The 18046-nt window shown below is 45.3% G+C and overlaps 1 protein-coding gene across 13 annotated transcripts in view; it reads right to left on the bottom strand.

Moving 5' to 3' along the window:
• The window catches only part of FOXP1 (forkhead box P1), a 549916-nt gene that overhangs the window by 25385 nt on the left and 506485 nt on the right, over positions 1-18046 (bottom strand). For all 13 annotated transcript variants that reach the window (XM_074344467.1, XM_010970600.3, XM_074344464.1 and 10 more), the window contains one exon: positions 5543-5626. In XM_074344467.1, coding sequence (XP_074200568.1) covers positions 5543-5626 — 84 coding nt within the window. The remainder of the gene's footprint in view (positions 1-5542; positions 5627-18046) is intronic.

Below are 18046 nucleotides of genomic sequence, written 5' to 3'. Positions count from 1 at the left end.
GCCAAAAGCTAAATTCTTATGTCACTTAAAGCTGCCGCAGGGTTTTTTTTTTGTTCCCCCCTCCAACTTATGGGCACTCCCAACCATTGCCTCTTCTCCCAATTCAGTTCCAGAGGGGCTGTCGTGGAAATCTTACCCATCCACACAACGGGACCTCTCTCAGCTGCCCGGTAACTCTGCTGAGCCCCCTTTTTGAAAGACCAATCTTGAGTTTTTCAACAGTAACCTCCTCTCTCTCTCTTCAAGATTATGAGTCACTCTCATTTTTCAAAAATAAACAAACCACTGATGTAAACCCCAGACAGAAACAGACCTGTCGTAAGCATTCCCGTAAGAACTCATTTTTATTTTTGTTTGTGCTCTGGCCTCACATGAAAACAGAGTCTGAAACAAAAGGCAAACCTGAAACCCAAACACTCAGGGACCCAGCCACTTAGCAGGGACTTTCAGACTCACGGAACTCGTTTTTCTGCCCTGGGTTTTACTGGCCTGAGCGGATCAATCCTAGACATGACTCACTCGTGTTCAGAGAGGGCCTTCCTGAGGCTGGAGGGACATTACTAGATGGTGGAGGACGGACAGCGATGGCATTGGGGACCACTCTCTCTGCCTGGTCCTGCTTCTGTCTTAGGGTCGCTGCAGGTGGAGGACAGTGACTGGGAAGCTGGTTGTCACTGACAGAGGTCCAGGGGATGGGGGACTTCATGAGAAACAATATAAACCTAGCTTGTGAGGGGGAGACTTGTGAATCTCTTTCTACGACAGCCGAATAGTATTTCTCTGACTCAAAAGCCAGGCTGCAGCCAACAGCCCAAAGGATCAGCCATTTGCTTAACAGTGAAAAGACCCCCTTTTTCAGAGGGGGGTGGGGGGGACACTGTTTTTACAGGAGCTAAAAACTATTTCCAAGCAGTCCTAATTGCTACGGTTGGAGGAAAAAAGAATGCGTAAAAAGGAACCTCTCATACTGCATTTCACTTCATAAAGCCAAGTTCCTGTGTTTTATAACAGTTTCATAAAGGATATGCTACCTACACTGCAATTACCTGCCCACCATGTCTGCAGGAATGCGGATCCTCCACGATCGGGAGCTGTGCTCTGCTGGGTCAGGACACCCTGGAGCAGAGGGCACCTCTCCTGCCCTTGGGATTATAACATACAATTGATGGTCTTTTCCCGACATCATGAGAGGGAAACGCCCTTTGCCAAAATCTGTAACAACTTCATGAAGGATTAATACAGGCAGGCTTGTGGTGGTGGTGGTGATCGCTTTATCCTCTGAGTGAGGCCTCCCTGTGAGGAAATAATTCAGGAAACTCTCCCCGGAGTCAGCACGGAGACGTTCACCCCTAAGCGACCCACTGGGGCCTTTACCCTGAGAACATTACAGAGTGTAGAACAAAAGAGTATCTTTCTCATTAGGAAACTTTATGACGGCCTGATTTTTTCCGCTCGTGCTTCTCTTCTTTCCGCTCGTGGAAAAGAGAAGCATCTTTTAAAACTCAAAAAAAAAAAAAAAAAAAAAAAGCAACACCTTTGGCCATGCTGAACGCCCGGCACTGGCTCTGCCCTCTGTGTCCCCCACGGCGAGAACCTAGAAGTCTGGGGCAGAGCTGCAGGCTGCACGGGGGTACAGCAGTGAACACACTCCGGTCAGCTGTCCTCAGCAGGGCTCAGCCTTACAAAATTAAAAGCTTAAAAATAAAATCAGATCATGAAAACGAAAAAGCTTATTTGAGCTGCTGCTGGCCACCCCTGCCTGCCCCCACAGCGGTCTTCATCACACGCCTTTCTCAGAGACCCCCAGACACACGCATCTGCTCACACCGGAAGGAAAGAGTCCTGGAGCTGACTTCTTTCCGTTTCTCCCTGTTCACCTTTTAGGTTCCATCTTAGACGGCACTTCTCCCAGAAGCCGTCCTCTACCCCGCCCTCCAGGGCAGCGCTCTGCTCACTCACGGCACGATCCACGCAGTGAACACGGGAGTGCATCTTTCTGAGTTTGTCCCATGAGGCTGCAGCCACCCTCAGTGGCAGGGACGGGTCTCTCCTGTTTTACTACCCTATGTTTTCACGTAGCACATTTAGTAAATATTCGTTGTCACAGTAGCTTTACTTCAAACTCAGGAATTCCCTTCCAAAAACAGCCTTGCAGTCTGAGTCCTGGGTATAATTATGAAAAGGAGACTTTTCAGCTGAAAACATTTGAAAGCAAGCAGGGGGAGAGACCAGCGACCACAGCGGAGCCACAGGAGGACTGTGACCCCCCCCCCCCATTCAGGGCACCTACACACTCCCCAGTGGGGACTGGGCTCAGATGCATGTCTAAGGGCTCGGGGCTGTCCCGAGACGAGCACACCCTCTAACTCTCTGAACGTGGACACGAGCGCCACACAGGATCCAGCAAACACGCCCATGAGCTGATGTAAGAACAATCCAAGAAGGTTTTGGCAGTTGCTTCGATGCAGTGAAATGGGAACTGGCTGGATGACTGAGACAACAAATGACACTTACCACCCAAATGGCATTCAGTGAAAAGCAACGTTTACAGCACAGCATTCTATCACTTAGTGACTAAGGATTTTAAAATAAACACGAAGTTCCTTTTAAACAGAAATGGAAAAAAAAGAAAAAACACTTCATAAACTTCCTGGCAAGACTCTAACATGAAAGTCCCCATCTAGGGTTAGATTGGAGTCCCTCAGACCGCAGCTCGCAAACCAAAGGTTCCAGAGGATGCACATTTGAACCTTCACTGAGCCTTCTCCTCTTCCAGGGGGAATGAATTAATCACAGGCAAAAAGGGGGTATTCTGTACCTTCACTCCATACCCCTCAAGCTGAAAGACTCACGGGCTTGCTCCACGTGTGTGCGCCCGCTCCCTTTTTTGGCAAGGAAGCAAAAATCTATGCGAAACACTACACGTCTGCCTTATAATTAATTTTCCGATCCCTCACCTATACGTATTTTAATAATTCCTGATTTATAAGATGGTATCGCTAATAAAATTTTCTATTTTCCCATCAGTGAAAAGAAGGCAGCTTCTCTCTGGCAACAGAGTGTCACACAATATCTGCTTGTCAGGCACCAATTTTTACTTCTTACATGTAAGTTAAAGGATAAGGAATTTATAATGCTGCCTGTGAAGGGAGCCACTTTTCATACACAAATGTGATCTTTTTTTTTTCCCTCAAAGGGTAATACAACAGTACATTTACATAAACTAATCCAAACAATCTATGTATTTGACAATGGCAAACCTCACACAGACGGCCTATTGTTGGTTTACATCTTGGAGTTCTTTATATTGGCTTGTAGCACTGCTCTAGCTGTCAAAGGTTTGACTTGGACTCCAAATAAATGGTTATAGAAGAGCTGCGCGGCGATATTGGACTTCTTTGCAAAAGAAAACCCGCTGTGTATGAATTCAAAAGCTATTAATTTTTCAGTCAAAAATATTCGTGCCTATTTCTTTTAATAAAGAAACACTGTGCTGAGCTACTCAGAGATAATGTTGACTAGTGCTAGGGAATTTTCAATAGAGCAGTTAAAAATAAATTTAGTAGGAGGTCCCCTTCAAAGTTATAATTTTCTAGCATGTAAAACATTTTTTTTAAAATACTAATCAAGACAAACCTTCCTTCCCTGTGCATCTCCCCCACGACTCCTTTTCCCTGTTTATTGGCTGCTTAACACGGGTCCTCATGGAGATGCCCAAGGGCCTTTTTGTGGTCCAAGGAGGTTTCTGCACGTGGAGCTCCCTGCAACACCCAGCCCCACCATGCGCTGGGTGACCCGTGGCAGGTTCTGCGATTGCTTCTCTGCTTTTATCCCTCCTCTTCCCAGGGAGCCCCACGATCCTAAGTGAGTCCATTCCTAGAGGACTGAGTCCAAACATTTTCCTGCTCTTCACATTTAACACCTAATCTCATCTCACTGTTTGTAATCCATGAAGGAGGCGATAATCTCGTTCTCTCCCTGGTTGCTAGGTTTAAAGATGCAAACCCTCCATCCTGGGAAAAAACATCTCCCTCACCAACCAGCTCAGACTTCCAGAGAGACAACATCAGAATTGAACATCAGTTCAGACCATCAGTTCGCTCAGCAATCGGCTGTGCCCACTGGAGAACTCAGTGGGATCACGTCAGGATCTTATCAATTTGCTCAGCTGGGTTCACACTATCCCCTTAAAAGCAGCACTTGATGAGAACAGCACCGAAAAGCACAGCAGACGACTGGCCCCACGACACCGGATGGCCCTTCGCCCCCTTTCTTTCGGGTAGCCCACACACTGGGTCCTCCAGCCATTCGCTGCAACACGCATGGAAACTAAGGGCTCTTTCCTAGTAAAAACGGATGCGCAAAGTGTTTAATGATTTTATGTCCTATATCTCAGTAATGTGTTCTGTTTCAGACATTAATTTTGTCTGCCAATTGCATCTTGGCAGGCTACCATATTTGCTGGGTTAATAGTCTGACTCCGTTTTATTTCTCTCGCCATAAATCATACATATATGGGTGTATGTTTGCTTTATTTATAGAAAAAAATCAGTCAAAACAGATAAACCAATACTTTGCCATTATGCTGCATCATTGCATATTGATTAAAATTGCTGGTACTAACTATAGATTGTCAACGCTCAATTAATTTTCACACTGACTTCGAGCCAAATCAAATAAAGGCAGTGTACCTTTAAATTTTACAAATCTTAAAAATCAAGAAGCAAAGCACTCTCTCCATTTGGAATAATCAGGTGAAATGTAAGTATATGAGAAATACCACTGTTCAACCGATCAATTTATAACACGGCCCCAGCAGGATACGGGGTTCAGACACCATCCTTTCGCTTTGCTGTTAACTTAGATCTGTGTTGTGACACCTCTCTTCAAGGTCAAGTGAGAGGGAACATGGCAGGAAATAAGAGATTCCTAAAAGTGAAATGTAATTTCAGTGCACCACGTCTGGTCTCCTCACTGCGCCAGAGTGATTTCCGCTTCAAAGTCTTCAGTAACCATTAGGTGTTCTCCATAGTTCTAGCTTCTGACAGGGTGTTTCCTCTTCCTTTCCTCAGTGACAGTGAGGCTGGACGGAGCCAGCCCTCACTCCTTTCCTCAGACCCACTCAGACCCCTGGCTAACCCGGGCTGACGTGAGTTTTCCCCTGCATTCTTGGTCTGCCTGTCTCCCCTCTGTGTTTCCACCACTGAGCAATCACAAAGGTTGTGTTTTCTCTTTTTCCCCCCACCCTTGCACTGAGCTTTCATAATATATTTCAGTACCTTGGCACTGCGTCAGTCATCGGTCCAAAGAAGAGCTGACTGTTGAGCCTCGTGGCCAAGGACCATGCCTGAGTCACCCCGTATCTACCTCCCTAAGTGCCCCGCCGGCTGCCCTCTTCGTGAGAGGGAACCAGAACCCGAGGGAACTTGAGTCTTTCAGTACTCAAAGCTGCCAGACTAGGTGATCCTCCTTCTGATGCTTGGGGTGGGGCAGCAGAGAAGAAACACTGGAGGGCTCTCCCCTCGGGTCGCTCAGTACTTACGGGCTGCGGGGCGGTTTTGGGTTCGGTAGACTTCACGTGCAGGTGGGTCATCATGGCTTGCAGGCGCTCTTTGTCTTTTGCAAGCTGAGAGGGAGAAAATGCTACGTTTACTTCTTTGAATACAGATGCATGACTATTTTCACATCCACAATGATACATATTCCAAATTACCCTCTGGCCCCCGGCACATGACAAAATCTGCACCACTGCTTAGTCGTTTTGAAAGCTACGTGACCACCGCCAAGCTCCAGGTAACTGGAGGTGTCAGTGTGTGATTTCTCAACACAAGATGCATTACAGCCTTTGACTGGGCAGTCCCAGACCTGCGGGCACCATGGAGCCCCATGTGACACAGACGGCTAGGAGACAAAAACGTGACTCATGCCTGTTAACCAGCCCGATTCGTGGCGAAGCCACAGGGAAAGGGGCCAGGGAGCTACAACCCATCGCTTCATCTGTTGCGGTCGTGGAAAAACTCCCAGACACAGAGATACACTTACACAAATCGAGCTTCACCTTTCTTAACAGGTAGGCATAGCTTAAGACAGTGCTGGCAAGCAGTGTGGAGCTGGGCAGGCACCGAGCCTTGAGGGTTGACAAGGTCCCATTTTCAAGTGAATGGAAAAGCAGCTTACTCATCAATTTATTCTATGTGAGCACCTACTATGTGCGAGTCTTAACAAAAAATTCAGTCTCCTCATTCTAGAGAACATTTTTTTCTGAAGGCGCACAAGTTTCTAACTGGAGGTACACAGCAGGCACTCAGACACGACTTATTACATACTACTTTCATTATGCTTGCCTTGGACTGTTTCAGACACAGTGGGATCTTTGATAGTTCAAGATAGTTGGGCATAAGGGACAAATAATAATTACCTCTGCAAAGAAGTAGGAAGTGTATCCCCCAAAGATACAGGTAGTTAAGTTAACAACTGTGGAATTCTGAGAAAACGCAGGAGAGAAAGAGAGGAAAGGAAGGAGGTGGGGGAGGGAGAGATGGAAGAAAACCCTTAGCTCAGTACTTTCATAGACTCTTTGTCCAAAATAATGCCTTAGAACTGGGGAGGGACTCATTCTTTCATTGTCACACAGTTATTGTCAAATCTTTTAAATATCAATTCATTTTTTAAACTGAAGTATAGTCAGTTTACAGCGTGAATTTTTCAAAGTCTAAAATTACGCCCCCCCAAAATCAAGATTCATTTTAAAATAAGGGGTGTTTTTTAAGGGAGAGGGGTGTTTCAGAGAAGAGGGAAAGTGTACAAAAACAAGAAAGAAAAAGCCTTCAGCTTCCCCTAATTGGATGACCCAGTCTCCAGCCATATCACATTTGATTTTTTTTTCTTTTTATTCCCTTGTGGTTCAGGGAGGAATAAATTAAGAAGAAAGAAAGAAAGAAAGAAAGAAAAAAAAGCCTTACAGTGTTAGCATGTATCTTTCAACAAACAGGAAATGAAAATGATACCATATTAGGAGCCACTTTATGTTATTCATCCTCTGTTCTTTACTAAGTTACTGAACAGCCAGACTCGAAGATGCTCTGAACACATAATGCTAAAGGAATTCCGTTTTCCAAAGTGGCTCAGTTAGAACAATTAAAATGTTCGCAAGGCCATTTTTCTACAGTTATTTGTTTTTTATGTAAGTGTTCTAGGTTTTTCAATGTTACAACTAAAACATTCTGAAATTTTCAAAAAATAACAAAAGTTTTGTTTTAAAATTCTCCTGGGGCAAAAGGAATGAAGTCATATATGGCATGCTTTTTAAAAATAAGAAGTTGTCTGTTGTACTGAACATTATACATTAAAGGGTGAGAGGTGATATTTACTGAAGAGTCTGATGAATATTAATTGTGACTTAATTTGGGGGTAAACACTGTTGATGTAGCAATTACAAAGACCAAGCGGAAGGAAATCTACATTCCCAGCACCAAAAGAAACCATCACCTGTCTGTTCCACCCACGTGTCTGCCAGGCTGACCTCTCACTGGTCAAAGGTAATAACGGCGCCCACCTGGAATCCGTATACACGGTCACGCCCGTCACCCTGGTGGTTTACTGCCACAGGGCATCTTTTCTTATTTTTCCATGAAACTATCACTTAGACTTCAACCTCCACTGTAAGAATTATCCGGATTCCTTCTCTTCCCTCAACCTCAGCTCTGCTTTCCTATACAAGGTGGGCAACGTTACAGAGAGAGGCAAAAATCCAAATTTTTCTTTTTGTTTATTACTGCAAACTACGGGTAATATACATTCTCGGAAGAGTTTTGGATTTTTTTTATCATCAATAACAGCTCTAACACAAACTGATGTAACAACTGAAGAAAAAAAATCCACCAAATTCATTCTCTGGGTTTTTTTATTTTTTTAATGCAAAATGACTAGAAAGTCACACCCATTGAAACCACGTCCTCTCTCTACAGTGGCTGTCTTGCATTTATAATATTCACTGGTCCTTCAAAACACGTTCAGATTGTTTATTACTGTTTATGCCATCATTCCATGAGCTCACCATCCCCATCAATTTTCATGGCCTCCTTTCATTATCACAATATGAGAATACAAACATTTAATATTAGCAAGTATACTTCAGCATTCCCTCACCCACTGGATCCCATGACAAGCCAAGAAAAGGCGGATAAGAAATTCAGTCCAAAGGTCAACTAAACATTTGGCTAACAAATTTAAACACTTTTCTTATGTTGTGATATCAGAAGAGAATGGCTGGCTCCAAGCTTTCCTGGGGGTACAGGAGGAGCAGCTGGCATGAAAGCACTGAAAACAGACCCCACATGAAGGGGAGCTGCCTGTCACCAAGTCAAGAATGACAGCAGAGTCAAAAATGGGTTAAAAAGGACGAGAACACGACAATCAAACTGCACTGGATTCGAATCCTGGCTCCGAGACTCCGAGCACATTATGTAACGTTTTAAAGTATTTCATTTCTCCTTCTAAATATGGAATAATCATCTCCAAACTTTAAAGGGTTCTTTTGAGGATTAAATAAATTCTTGCACATAACAAGCTTAGCATAGAATCGAGTGCTTCATGAATGCTCAAAAAAAAATGCTTTTTTTTTTTTTTTTTTTTTTTTTTAAGAAAAAGGAGTTAAATCAGGCTAGTCTACCTAGACTTCTACTGGCTGAGTAGATGTTTGGAATCGGGATCAACAAAACAGAGGTTTGATGGAGTCTGCAGCTGCGCTAACTGGGGAGAGGATTTTTATATTTTCAACACAGAAAGATGAAACCCATTTCCCATGGATTGATTTCTTCGCTTCTCACTGTCTCTGTCCCTCATCCCAGGCAAATGCTTTTTCTCCCCTCGGCTGACATAGGTCGTCCCCTTTTCTATTACCCATGGCTTCAAATAAGGTTTCAGATGGTCTGCACTGGGGAAGCCCAGAATAGGGTATCGCTCCAGACTCGCTGATAAGCGCCGAAGGCAAGGAGCCCCATTCACCATCTTCAAAGATGAAAACTCAGGAGATTAAGCTCATTCTTTTAGCAGAGACATGGGAATGTGGTTTGGGGTTCATTTAACACAATCATCTTCTAGGTTGTCAGGAGGACTAACCATTTTAAGCCCAATTTGGCGGTCCTCACTTGTGAGAGAAAAAAAAATTCTTCTGAAGTAAGTGGAGGAAATTTGATGTGGAAAAAAATTGAGGACAGAGGAGAAGAAGGGGCCAAGTCACTCACTCGAGTTCACAGAAGCCAAGTGGTGCTGGCTCTTGTGGCTGTTTCAAGTCCCCTAGGCCTGGTGTCGTGTTTTATAACTGGGGAAACTGAGGCTCACAGGGTGAACTTACCTGCGGTCAGCGAGCTGGGAAGGAGCAATAGTAACTCTAGAACCTGGTTATGTGATGGCTGGTTTGACTTTTCCATGCTAGCGTGACCCTAAGTACCACCTGGGACACTACCTGAAAACCCAGATCTTTGCCTGCCCCCCTGGCGCATCCCGCTGCCAGCTGAACTCCGTACGCAGAACCTCCACGGGACGGGTGGGACGTGCAGTGTTAGCAGGCACCCGGTTTATGACGAGGCAAGTCTGGATTATTCGGAGACAGTGACGATCCCTAATGTGACAGACTGGGGTCTCACCCACACTCGCTAAGCCCAATACTCCAAGGGAGGGAGGCGGGAATAGGTGGTTCTAATAAAGACCCCAAGTGTCCAAGGTTAATGAGGTACATCTGGGGGACACTACTCTCTTCCAGGGGCCGAGTATGCCTTCCACAGTGGCTGCCTAGATTTCCTCAGCCGTTTCGTGTACAATGATGGTCTAAACAGAGCTGACTCAGGCAGAATGCATCTCATTACACAGTCTCTTAAGTGCATACGATTAAAAGAAGGAACACAAGAGGGAAAAAACCAAACAAACAAAAACAAGACAGGAGGAGAAATGAAACTGTCCTACCAAACTGAGCATTTGCCAAATAGTTATTTTCAAGTCACTCTCTCAAATGGTGCTCATTCACAGGCCTTCAGAAGCAGGAACTGCTGAGAACTTACAAAAGACTTCTTGAAGGCCAAGAAAGCTCTCAGGTGGGAGGCAACCTATGGCTCATTTCACCCCAGCCCAAGAACTTCCCAACTTTTATTGTACTCTGTCACCATCTCAACATTCCTCATGTGTCATTATTAAAGACTCTCTTGACATGTAAAGCAGACACACACGAATACTCTGTCACAGTCTAGGAATTCTAATGCTCCCAGCGTAAAGCAGGATTTTAAATTATGACAAATAAGTGTGTTGGTTTTCAAAAGGGGGATGTGGAAGTGAGAAATGCAGACCCTCCCTCGTTTTTCTTGGCCCCAGTCCTGAAGCCTTGGCCACGTGAAGCTGTGATGCTGTTAGGACTCTTTCTTCCCCATCATGCTCTGTGCTCGTTTAGAGAGCATCATGACGCTCTGCAAGGCCCCCGCTGTGAGGAACTGTCCTCAGTACTGCTTTGGAGGGGGTGAGAAAGGTCCAAAGGGGGGCCCATTACAGATGAATATATTTGCCAAAGTCCAGGAAGTTTGGTGTGATTACAAATAGCACCGCTAATGGTAGAGTAATCACATGTACAGTTCCTACAGTAATGCATCTGTGTTCGGCTTCCAATCTCCCCTCTGCTATTGCAACCTGTGCACTTTTCTACCTGCTGACATTTTCTTAGAGCTTACGGTGCCTGCGGTAGAGGAATCTGGAAAACTTCAGGGTCATCTCAGCATCCCTGAGCTCCAGCCTGGCCCCACTGCTGCCGGGATGGTTCAGGGAAAACCTCCACGAGACAGAGAAGAATGTGGCTTCATGAGCCAAACTTTAAAACTCTGGATCTGCAATGCCTGGATATACGTAAAGAACCTCGTGGGGCTGGAGGGGAGCAACACTCGCTACCCCAAATGTCTCTTTGCAATGCAGATTATTTCAAGCTGAAAACTTATTTCAAGCTGAAAACTCCCAAGGCCCGAAAGATTCAGTTGGAAACTCTGACCTTCCTCCTAACTTCCTAAAAGAATTCTGAGGGCCTGTGGGAACAAAGCGATCACCAGTGACATCTGCAGAGAACACGGGCTAGGTGCGGGGGATAGGAAACACTGCGAGGCCCAGAGATCGGAGTCCACTCTGTGTCCCATTGTCTCTGCACACCCTGGCAAACATTTATTTACCTAACATTTACTTTTCCATCTCCATGTGAATTGTTTTCTGTCCCTTTGAGGTCCCAAACCATTGCCCCCAACATCCTCTTCTGTCTTTAGCTGAAGATGGTATTTAAGGTGAGGGTTTTGGCCATTCTGATAAGTGACTCCTCGGTTTTCCTGGGTTTCACCTGTGTAAACGTGTTACTACACTTTGGTCTGATTTTCTCCTGTTCATCTTTCTCATGTCAGCTTAATTCTTACACCAGCCAGAAGAACCCAGAAGGACAGAGGAAAATGTCCTCCCCGCTAACAAGGCCATGGTGACCCCAGGGTAAAATGCCCTACAGCACTGGCACTGGGCATTGGGGGGGGGGGGGTAGTTCACAAAGGCTGGACCAGAATCCCAAGGGCTGCCCATCATTTACCGTTAGCTTTCAATACATGAATTAGATCTTCTAGACCTCAGTTTCCTCATCTATAAAGGGGGAAGGTAGCAATTACTTCTCTGACTCTAACGAGACCATCATTAAGCTCACCATCCATTTAGTAACACCTTCTCAAGGAACAAGATATATTACATTAAACATGTTCATTAAAAGCAAGACACATCCTAATTTCCAAATGTTAAGATTCTTCCTTTAAAAAATGACTCTTTGGATGGACAAAATAGGTGGAATCTACTCTCTGAGAGGAGTCAATGAAACTGAAGGCACAACATTAGGGCAGAGCCTTGGCAGTACAGCAGGGGCTCAACAAACATCCTTTCTGGTGGTTTTTGTGCTCCCTTATGACACCGTTACCAGCAGAGTATGGGCCTTCCACAGATCTCTCTATGGCTGCTGGATTCAAACGGATCCTTAGGGTGACCAACTCAACCCAGTTTGCCCAGGACTAGCCCACTTTTTTTTTTTTTTTTTTTTTGGACCAGCCTACTTTTGTCACAGGAAATCCCAAGTCCCAGGAATCCATGTGTCCCAGGCAAGCAAACTGCGATGGCTGGTCACCATCACATCTTGTTGAAGAGATGGATGAATTTACAAAGAACGCCATATTCCCCCACTCTCCTCCTCCCTCCCCCTGTAATCTAGGCACAGCCTCAAGTGGCTCCCTGGGCCTGGAATGTCCTTGCCAGGAGCTCATTCCCTTGACAACTCCTTACCGTCTCCCCCCATTCCTTATAAACTCTGCCTGGTGTGCTGTCCCACCCCCCCCCATCAGGTTACATGCTAAAGGACGGAAGGGGCTGCCTCACTCATGTTTCCGGTGCTTGGAATGCACCCAGTGCTTGGTCAACAGTGCTTGCATGGAATCAAATTACTAATGAATAAAAGGTACACGTCCCTCCACCCCCACCCCGCTGCCTGGGGCCAGGCAGGTCATCCCCATCAGTCTGGTGGCTCCTTTTCCCCTTGGCTGGTTTCAATATTTACTTGAAAGGGTCTCCAGGCTGAGGGGTTGTAGGAAGCCTGTCCTGAGCCCTGTCCCCAGACACACGCTGAATCATGGACGTGATGAAAATGCTGACTTGCCAAGGCTTCTTTTTCCTTCCATTCAAAACCCATCTGCATACACCCAAGAGGATGCGCTGATGGCTCAGCAGGGTCACAGAACAGAGTAAAACCGATACATGTATCCAGAAAACTATATCTACACCATGAATAGCTAAGACAGGTAAGTGCATCAGAAGACTTTTCTCCTGTTGTCTGTTAAACTGGATGCTTTTCCCTTTTTCCAAAATGGAATTTTGGCCCAGCCACTGAGATACCTTCTGTGTTTTCTCATCCACAGCTCAGCGGTTGCGAGAGCTTATTAGCATCTCCCACCTGAGTGAACCCAGATAACTGAATTAACACGAATTTAAATCCAGCAGGCAACTCTCAAGGAAGCTTCTCGTGCTTCCTTGCAATTCTGACCCTGGCATCTGGGGTGGGGGAAGGAATTCTCACTCTCAACATATTTCCAGCTCCCGTGTCTCCGCCCCTCTGTCCCTGTCCTGTGGAGGAGGGAGCTGCACACATCACTATTCAAGACCATGCATACCGACTGTGGGAATTTTTCCCCCTCCAACTCTAAGTCATTTCCATTACTGCATATTACCTAGAGGACTCTGTCAAGAAAACATCTAATATATGAAATCTTAAAATACACTCCCTGACCTCAAAAACGGCATTCCCTGTCCTGGACCCAAATGATTTCTTTGGTGTCCAATCTGTCTTCACATTAGATCCCTAAGTGTACCATGTAGGAGCTCATATCATTTCTTGGAGTTCACAATGCTCGGTTTCCTGGTACCAGTTGGGGTTGGTCCTCGTCTAGTCCTTTGATCAGTATCAAAAAATTACAGCTGCCTTTGTAATAATGAAATGCAGTTAGAAATATCAAAAAGGTTCCAAATGCCCAGTAAGGTGTCTTTCTGACCCTCCTTCTCTCTGTGAGCCCAGTAACAGGGTGTACCGTGACAACTGAACTAACCAACCTTTCTCTGTTAAGCTCTACATAAGGAGTCCACTGCTAAGAAAACGTGCATTATATATTTTGTTATCTTCCAAAAAAAAAAAAAAAAAACCAACACAGAAGCATCACACCCACAAGGCTGAATAGACAGGTCTAAGCCAGCCTCTCCCCCATCATCTTGATTTCTGCCTGGTCACTTGAATTCTCACCATCAGAATCTTAAAGGCGTTTCCATTTGGTTCCCTGGTACCACTGGACAGACAGCACCATGAAGGCAAACATCTCTAGCCACTATCCCCTAAGGCCAACAATGGTGATTTTTTTTTTTTAAATTGCATCTAATTCTTTAGGGAGGTGAGATACACCAGGGCCCTCAGTTCGAGGTCAGAGTCGAGGTTCTCAGGGCTTAGATTTGGGGGCTAGAAAGGTACACAGGATAATACTCCAATGGCTGTTACTGGCTTTGGTCACGTCTGATCTACTCTGTCCTCCTGCATCCCCTGGTGGAATTCTTTCACAATGATTCTCCAGGGTAGACATAATGAACCTCTGTTGATCTATTTTGAAGATACAATTTGAGCGTACTGGGTTTGTTTTTACAGTGGGGGTGCACATGTGACCTCTCCCAGATGAAGATACCAGACGCCCAAGTACTGCTCTGCAGAGAGAGTCTGGCTGGTCGAGGGGGCATTTCTCCCCCTGCTCTAGCACGGTGATCACCCCTGGGGAACATGCTCAGGCCCTGACTGCTCTTTCCTGGAGTGCTAAGTGGTGCAGACGTTTTTCAAATTCAAGTTAGTAAATGGTAATTCTGTAATATCCTCTGAGATACTCGGAGGGCCAGGTATTTCCTGGACAGGGAAATGCCCTCTTTAAGGGACAGAGGAGCAGCCCTTGGGTCAGTCATGCACAGGGTGTCCCCTCCGCGTGGGGTCTGCTGTAGAGAGGATGGGGGAGCAGGGTGATAGGAGCGAGGCCAACGGGACACAAGACAGGAAGGCTGCTGAAGCTCGAGAACACCTACCGCTGCACGGACCTGGTCCCCACAAGCCCTCAGGCTCTGGGGGGACAGGGGCTAGGAGGGAAGTCGGTTAAATAGTGCATTTCCAGACCTGGGTGCATGAACCGGCAAACGGGCCGCACAAACATGGAATCGCTGAACATTAGAGCTGGGGGGGGCCTCAGACGAGCCCAGCTGTGAGCATCACTGTCCTTTGCCCCAAACTCTCCCAAACAGGCCAGATCTGCAACCCAAAGACCCTCCATCTAACCCTTGAGGAGGGTTCTCTTAAGTCTATCATAGGGCACGGCTTCTATAACCACTAAAACCTGCTGACATTTTCTTGTGCATTGCGCCTGATTAAATAATAATAATGGGTACGGTCTGTTTGGGTTTGGCCCTTATCTCACGTTGAAAGTCTCTTTTCAGCATGTTTCCAAGAGCCCGTGAGTGTCCGCTACCGCTACCCCGTGAATGGACAGTGCCAGCGGAGAGTTATTTATTTATAGGCTATTCGTTTTCTAGCATGAAAGCACCAGGACACACATTTCGCTCACTCTTATCCTCCCTGGTGACCCCCAACAAGGTTCTTGCTGTGTTACAGGCTCTGGGTAATGTTCGCTAAATGCATGAGCTGATAAATGGGCGGATGAGTGAATATCCCTCAGCCAGCTTTCCATGCCCCCAAGTATCAGCAAGAACTTGAATGTGAAGCTGCTACTAGGGGAACCTGAATGAGGCTGGTTTCATACACCAAGGCCAAGAAGGAAGTGATGAGGGGCCAGCAGTCTGTTAAGAAGCCGGGAACCGAGGGGAACTAATGATGGGATGCAAATTGTTTCCTTCTCATCCTCTAGACCAGGGACTGCCTGGGAAACAACTTCTGTAAGGGCCAGACACATAGTCAATATTTTCAGCTCTGCAGGCCATAAGTTGAGTTGCAATTACTCAACTTCTCTGTGGTAGAGCAAAAGCAGACAGAGACGAGGTGTAAATGAATGGGCATGACCCTGTTCCAACAGAACCTTACACACGGACACTGCAATATGAATTTCATATAATTTACTCTTTAGATTCTTACCCCCACCACCACCCCAACTATTTAAAATGCAAAAACCTTTCTTCACTGGTGGGATTCGGCCCAGGGTCTGTAGTTTGCCAACCCTGGCTCTCAACAAGCATTGTGTCATCATTCCTACTTTCTCAAGCTTGGAAGCTGACTCTTCAGAATTAGCCCTCCCTTCGTCCATTAAAGCAAACTTGCTGGCAAAAACATTATTAGGAGCATCCCAGGTAACTACCACATTGTAACTTCTGGCCAGAAGCTCATCTTCAATACCTATCAAAAACTGAAAACCCTGCCTTTGGTTTGATGCAGAACCGAGGGATGAAGGGAAACAAACCTATGAATGAATGAAATCCACAAATAATCAAAGCATCATCGTACCGGTTTGTTCCACTCCCAGGCCACAGCCACCAAATCACAACAGTCAAGCTCCAAGAGACATACACCTGATATCCTAAGAGTCTAACTTCTCTTTGTCTCTTGCCCGCTTCTTGGGCAGAGCAAGGAGTATTGGATAAAATCACCAGTTTCTAGTAATTAACATGGGCCCCACACTCAAATCTGCAGGCTGGAATGCCAACCTAGGTGAACCATGACAGCTCTGGTAAACAATTTATTCTAGCTGATCATTAAGAATTTAATTTTATCAATTAAACAAACAAATGCAGGAACACGGATCACTTTATAAACACCACCACCGATACATATAAAGGCAGGTAGCAATAGTCACATAGCTGGTTCTGTTAAATCCAAATCTTCAAGGGCTTACTATGTTTCAATCACAAGTGAACTCGGGGAAGGGGGGTGAGATAAATACACTCCTTTTTTCCTTCCCAATAAACATGCTAAATTTTAAAAAGTTTCCGAAGACTTATGTAACAATTATGGAATTTTATGATGCGCCCCTCGCTTGTATAAATATCCCACTGTCCTAATAAGTTCGTATCTGTAGTCTGAATGGAAAAATATTAACTACTGAAAGCAAACGACTTTTGAGATATTCTGACTAAAAAAAAATTAATTTGTCATAGAAGATGGTAACTAATTTTAAAAAATCCTTCCTATCCTGGAAAGTCACCACAAAAAGTTTAAGTGTGTTTTGGCTGATTTTTCTCTGCAACTATTTGAAGCTGTAAATGACTTAACTCAGTAAAATTCCAAATGTAATTATCTTCTGTACTTAGCCTAGGGCTCTCCATATATCTCGGCATTGCTGTCTTGCATACAAAATAGGCTTTCCGATGGCTGGTAACAATATAATGTACAACATTGTTTTAATTTCCCCTAGTCGGCTAACCTCTTGCCTACACTAAACCCGCCCGAGGAAGAAGCCAGTGAGTCACCAGGCACTCCAGAGCATTTGGGAACTCGGCTGCATAAATGGGGTTTGGCGGGTCAGGCTTCTGCCATTGTACATTTTCATAATCTCCCTTTCTGACCCAATTTTTACTTTTAGAAACTAATTTTCTGTTAATTATACCAAGGAGGGAATTACTGTTAAAAATATGGTGGTTCATCAACAAGTGACTTCAGGGAGTGAAACCCACATTTCAAACGCTCCCCCATCCCTCACAACTGTGAGCCATAGGAAAATGTGCAGAGGTTCATTTTCTGTACTCGCAAAATACATTCCATGTGGCCCAGTGGACTTCCAAATACCAGATTATATATATGTGCACAGACAGATTAGACAGACCCACAGATACAGACACGATACACATTAGATGCACCTGAGTATGTGTCTGCATAATGTGTGGACGTGTCTGTGTGCATATTTAAAATGTGTGCAGTGAACTTACAATTGTTCTCAGTGATGGACAGAAAGGAGACATTAAAAAAATGAGGCATAAATCCACATAGAGTTTCTACTTTAAGTTTGGAGAGCAGGCTTGCATGTGTGATGGGTGGCCCGAACTCGCGCACACTCACGCTCGCTCGCTCTCCATTTACATTCATTCAATCCCCATCTCCCTCCCCAGCTTGTCTTCCTCCCTCCGGGTTTATAACACTAGCAACGGAGGGGGCTTAAAGCAACAACAGAAAACCAGACAAGCCAAGGGGAGAAGAGAGAAGGGCGGTGAAGCGGGCGAGGGAGAGAGAGAGAGAGTGATGGAAAAGCTGGAGGGGGACAGCTGAGAGCTGGCAGCACACACAGATACACACAACTTTGCAACATCCAAGCTGCAGTTCACTCTTCCCAAAAGAGTAAAAGGAAGAAAGATACAATAAAATAAAATAAAATAAATAAATAAAATTAAAAAAAAAAAAAAAGAACAGAACAGAACAGGACAACAGCAGGTCCTGAGCCTCGCGTCCCGCGCGGGCACGCGGGAGCGCGTCACAGAGCACTAC

The sequence above is a fragment of the Camelus bactrianus genome, chromosome 17 (assembly GCF_048773025.1).
Source record: "Camelus bactrianus isolate YW-2024 breed Bactrian camel chromosome 17, ASM4877302v1, whole genome shotgun sequence".
Taxonomy (NCBI): domain Eukaryota; kingdom Metazoa; phylum Chordata; class Mammalia; order Artiodactyla; family Camelidae; genus Camelus; species Camelus bactrianus.
Note: the sequence above shows the minus strand (reverse complement) of the source record. Positions and strands in the feature narration are given on the sequence as shown.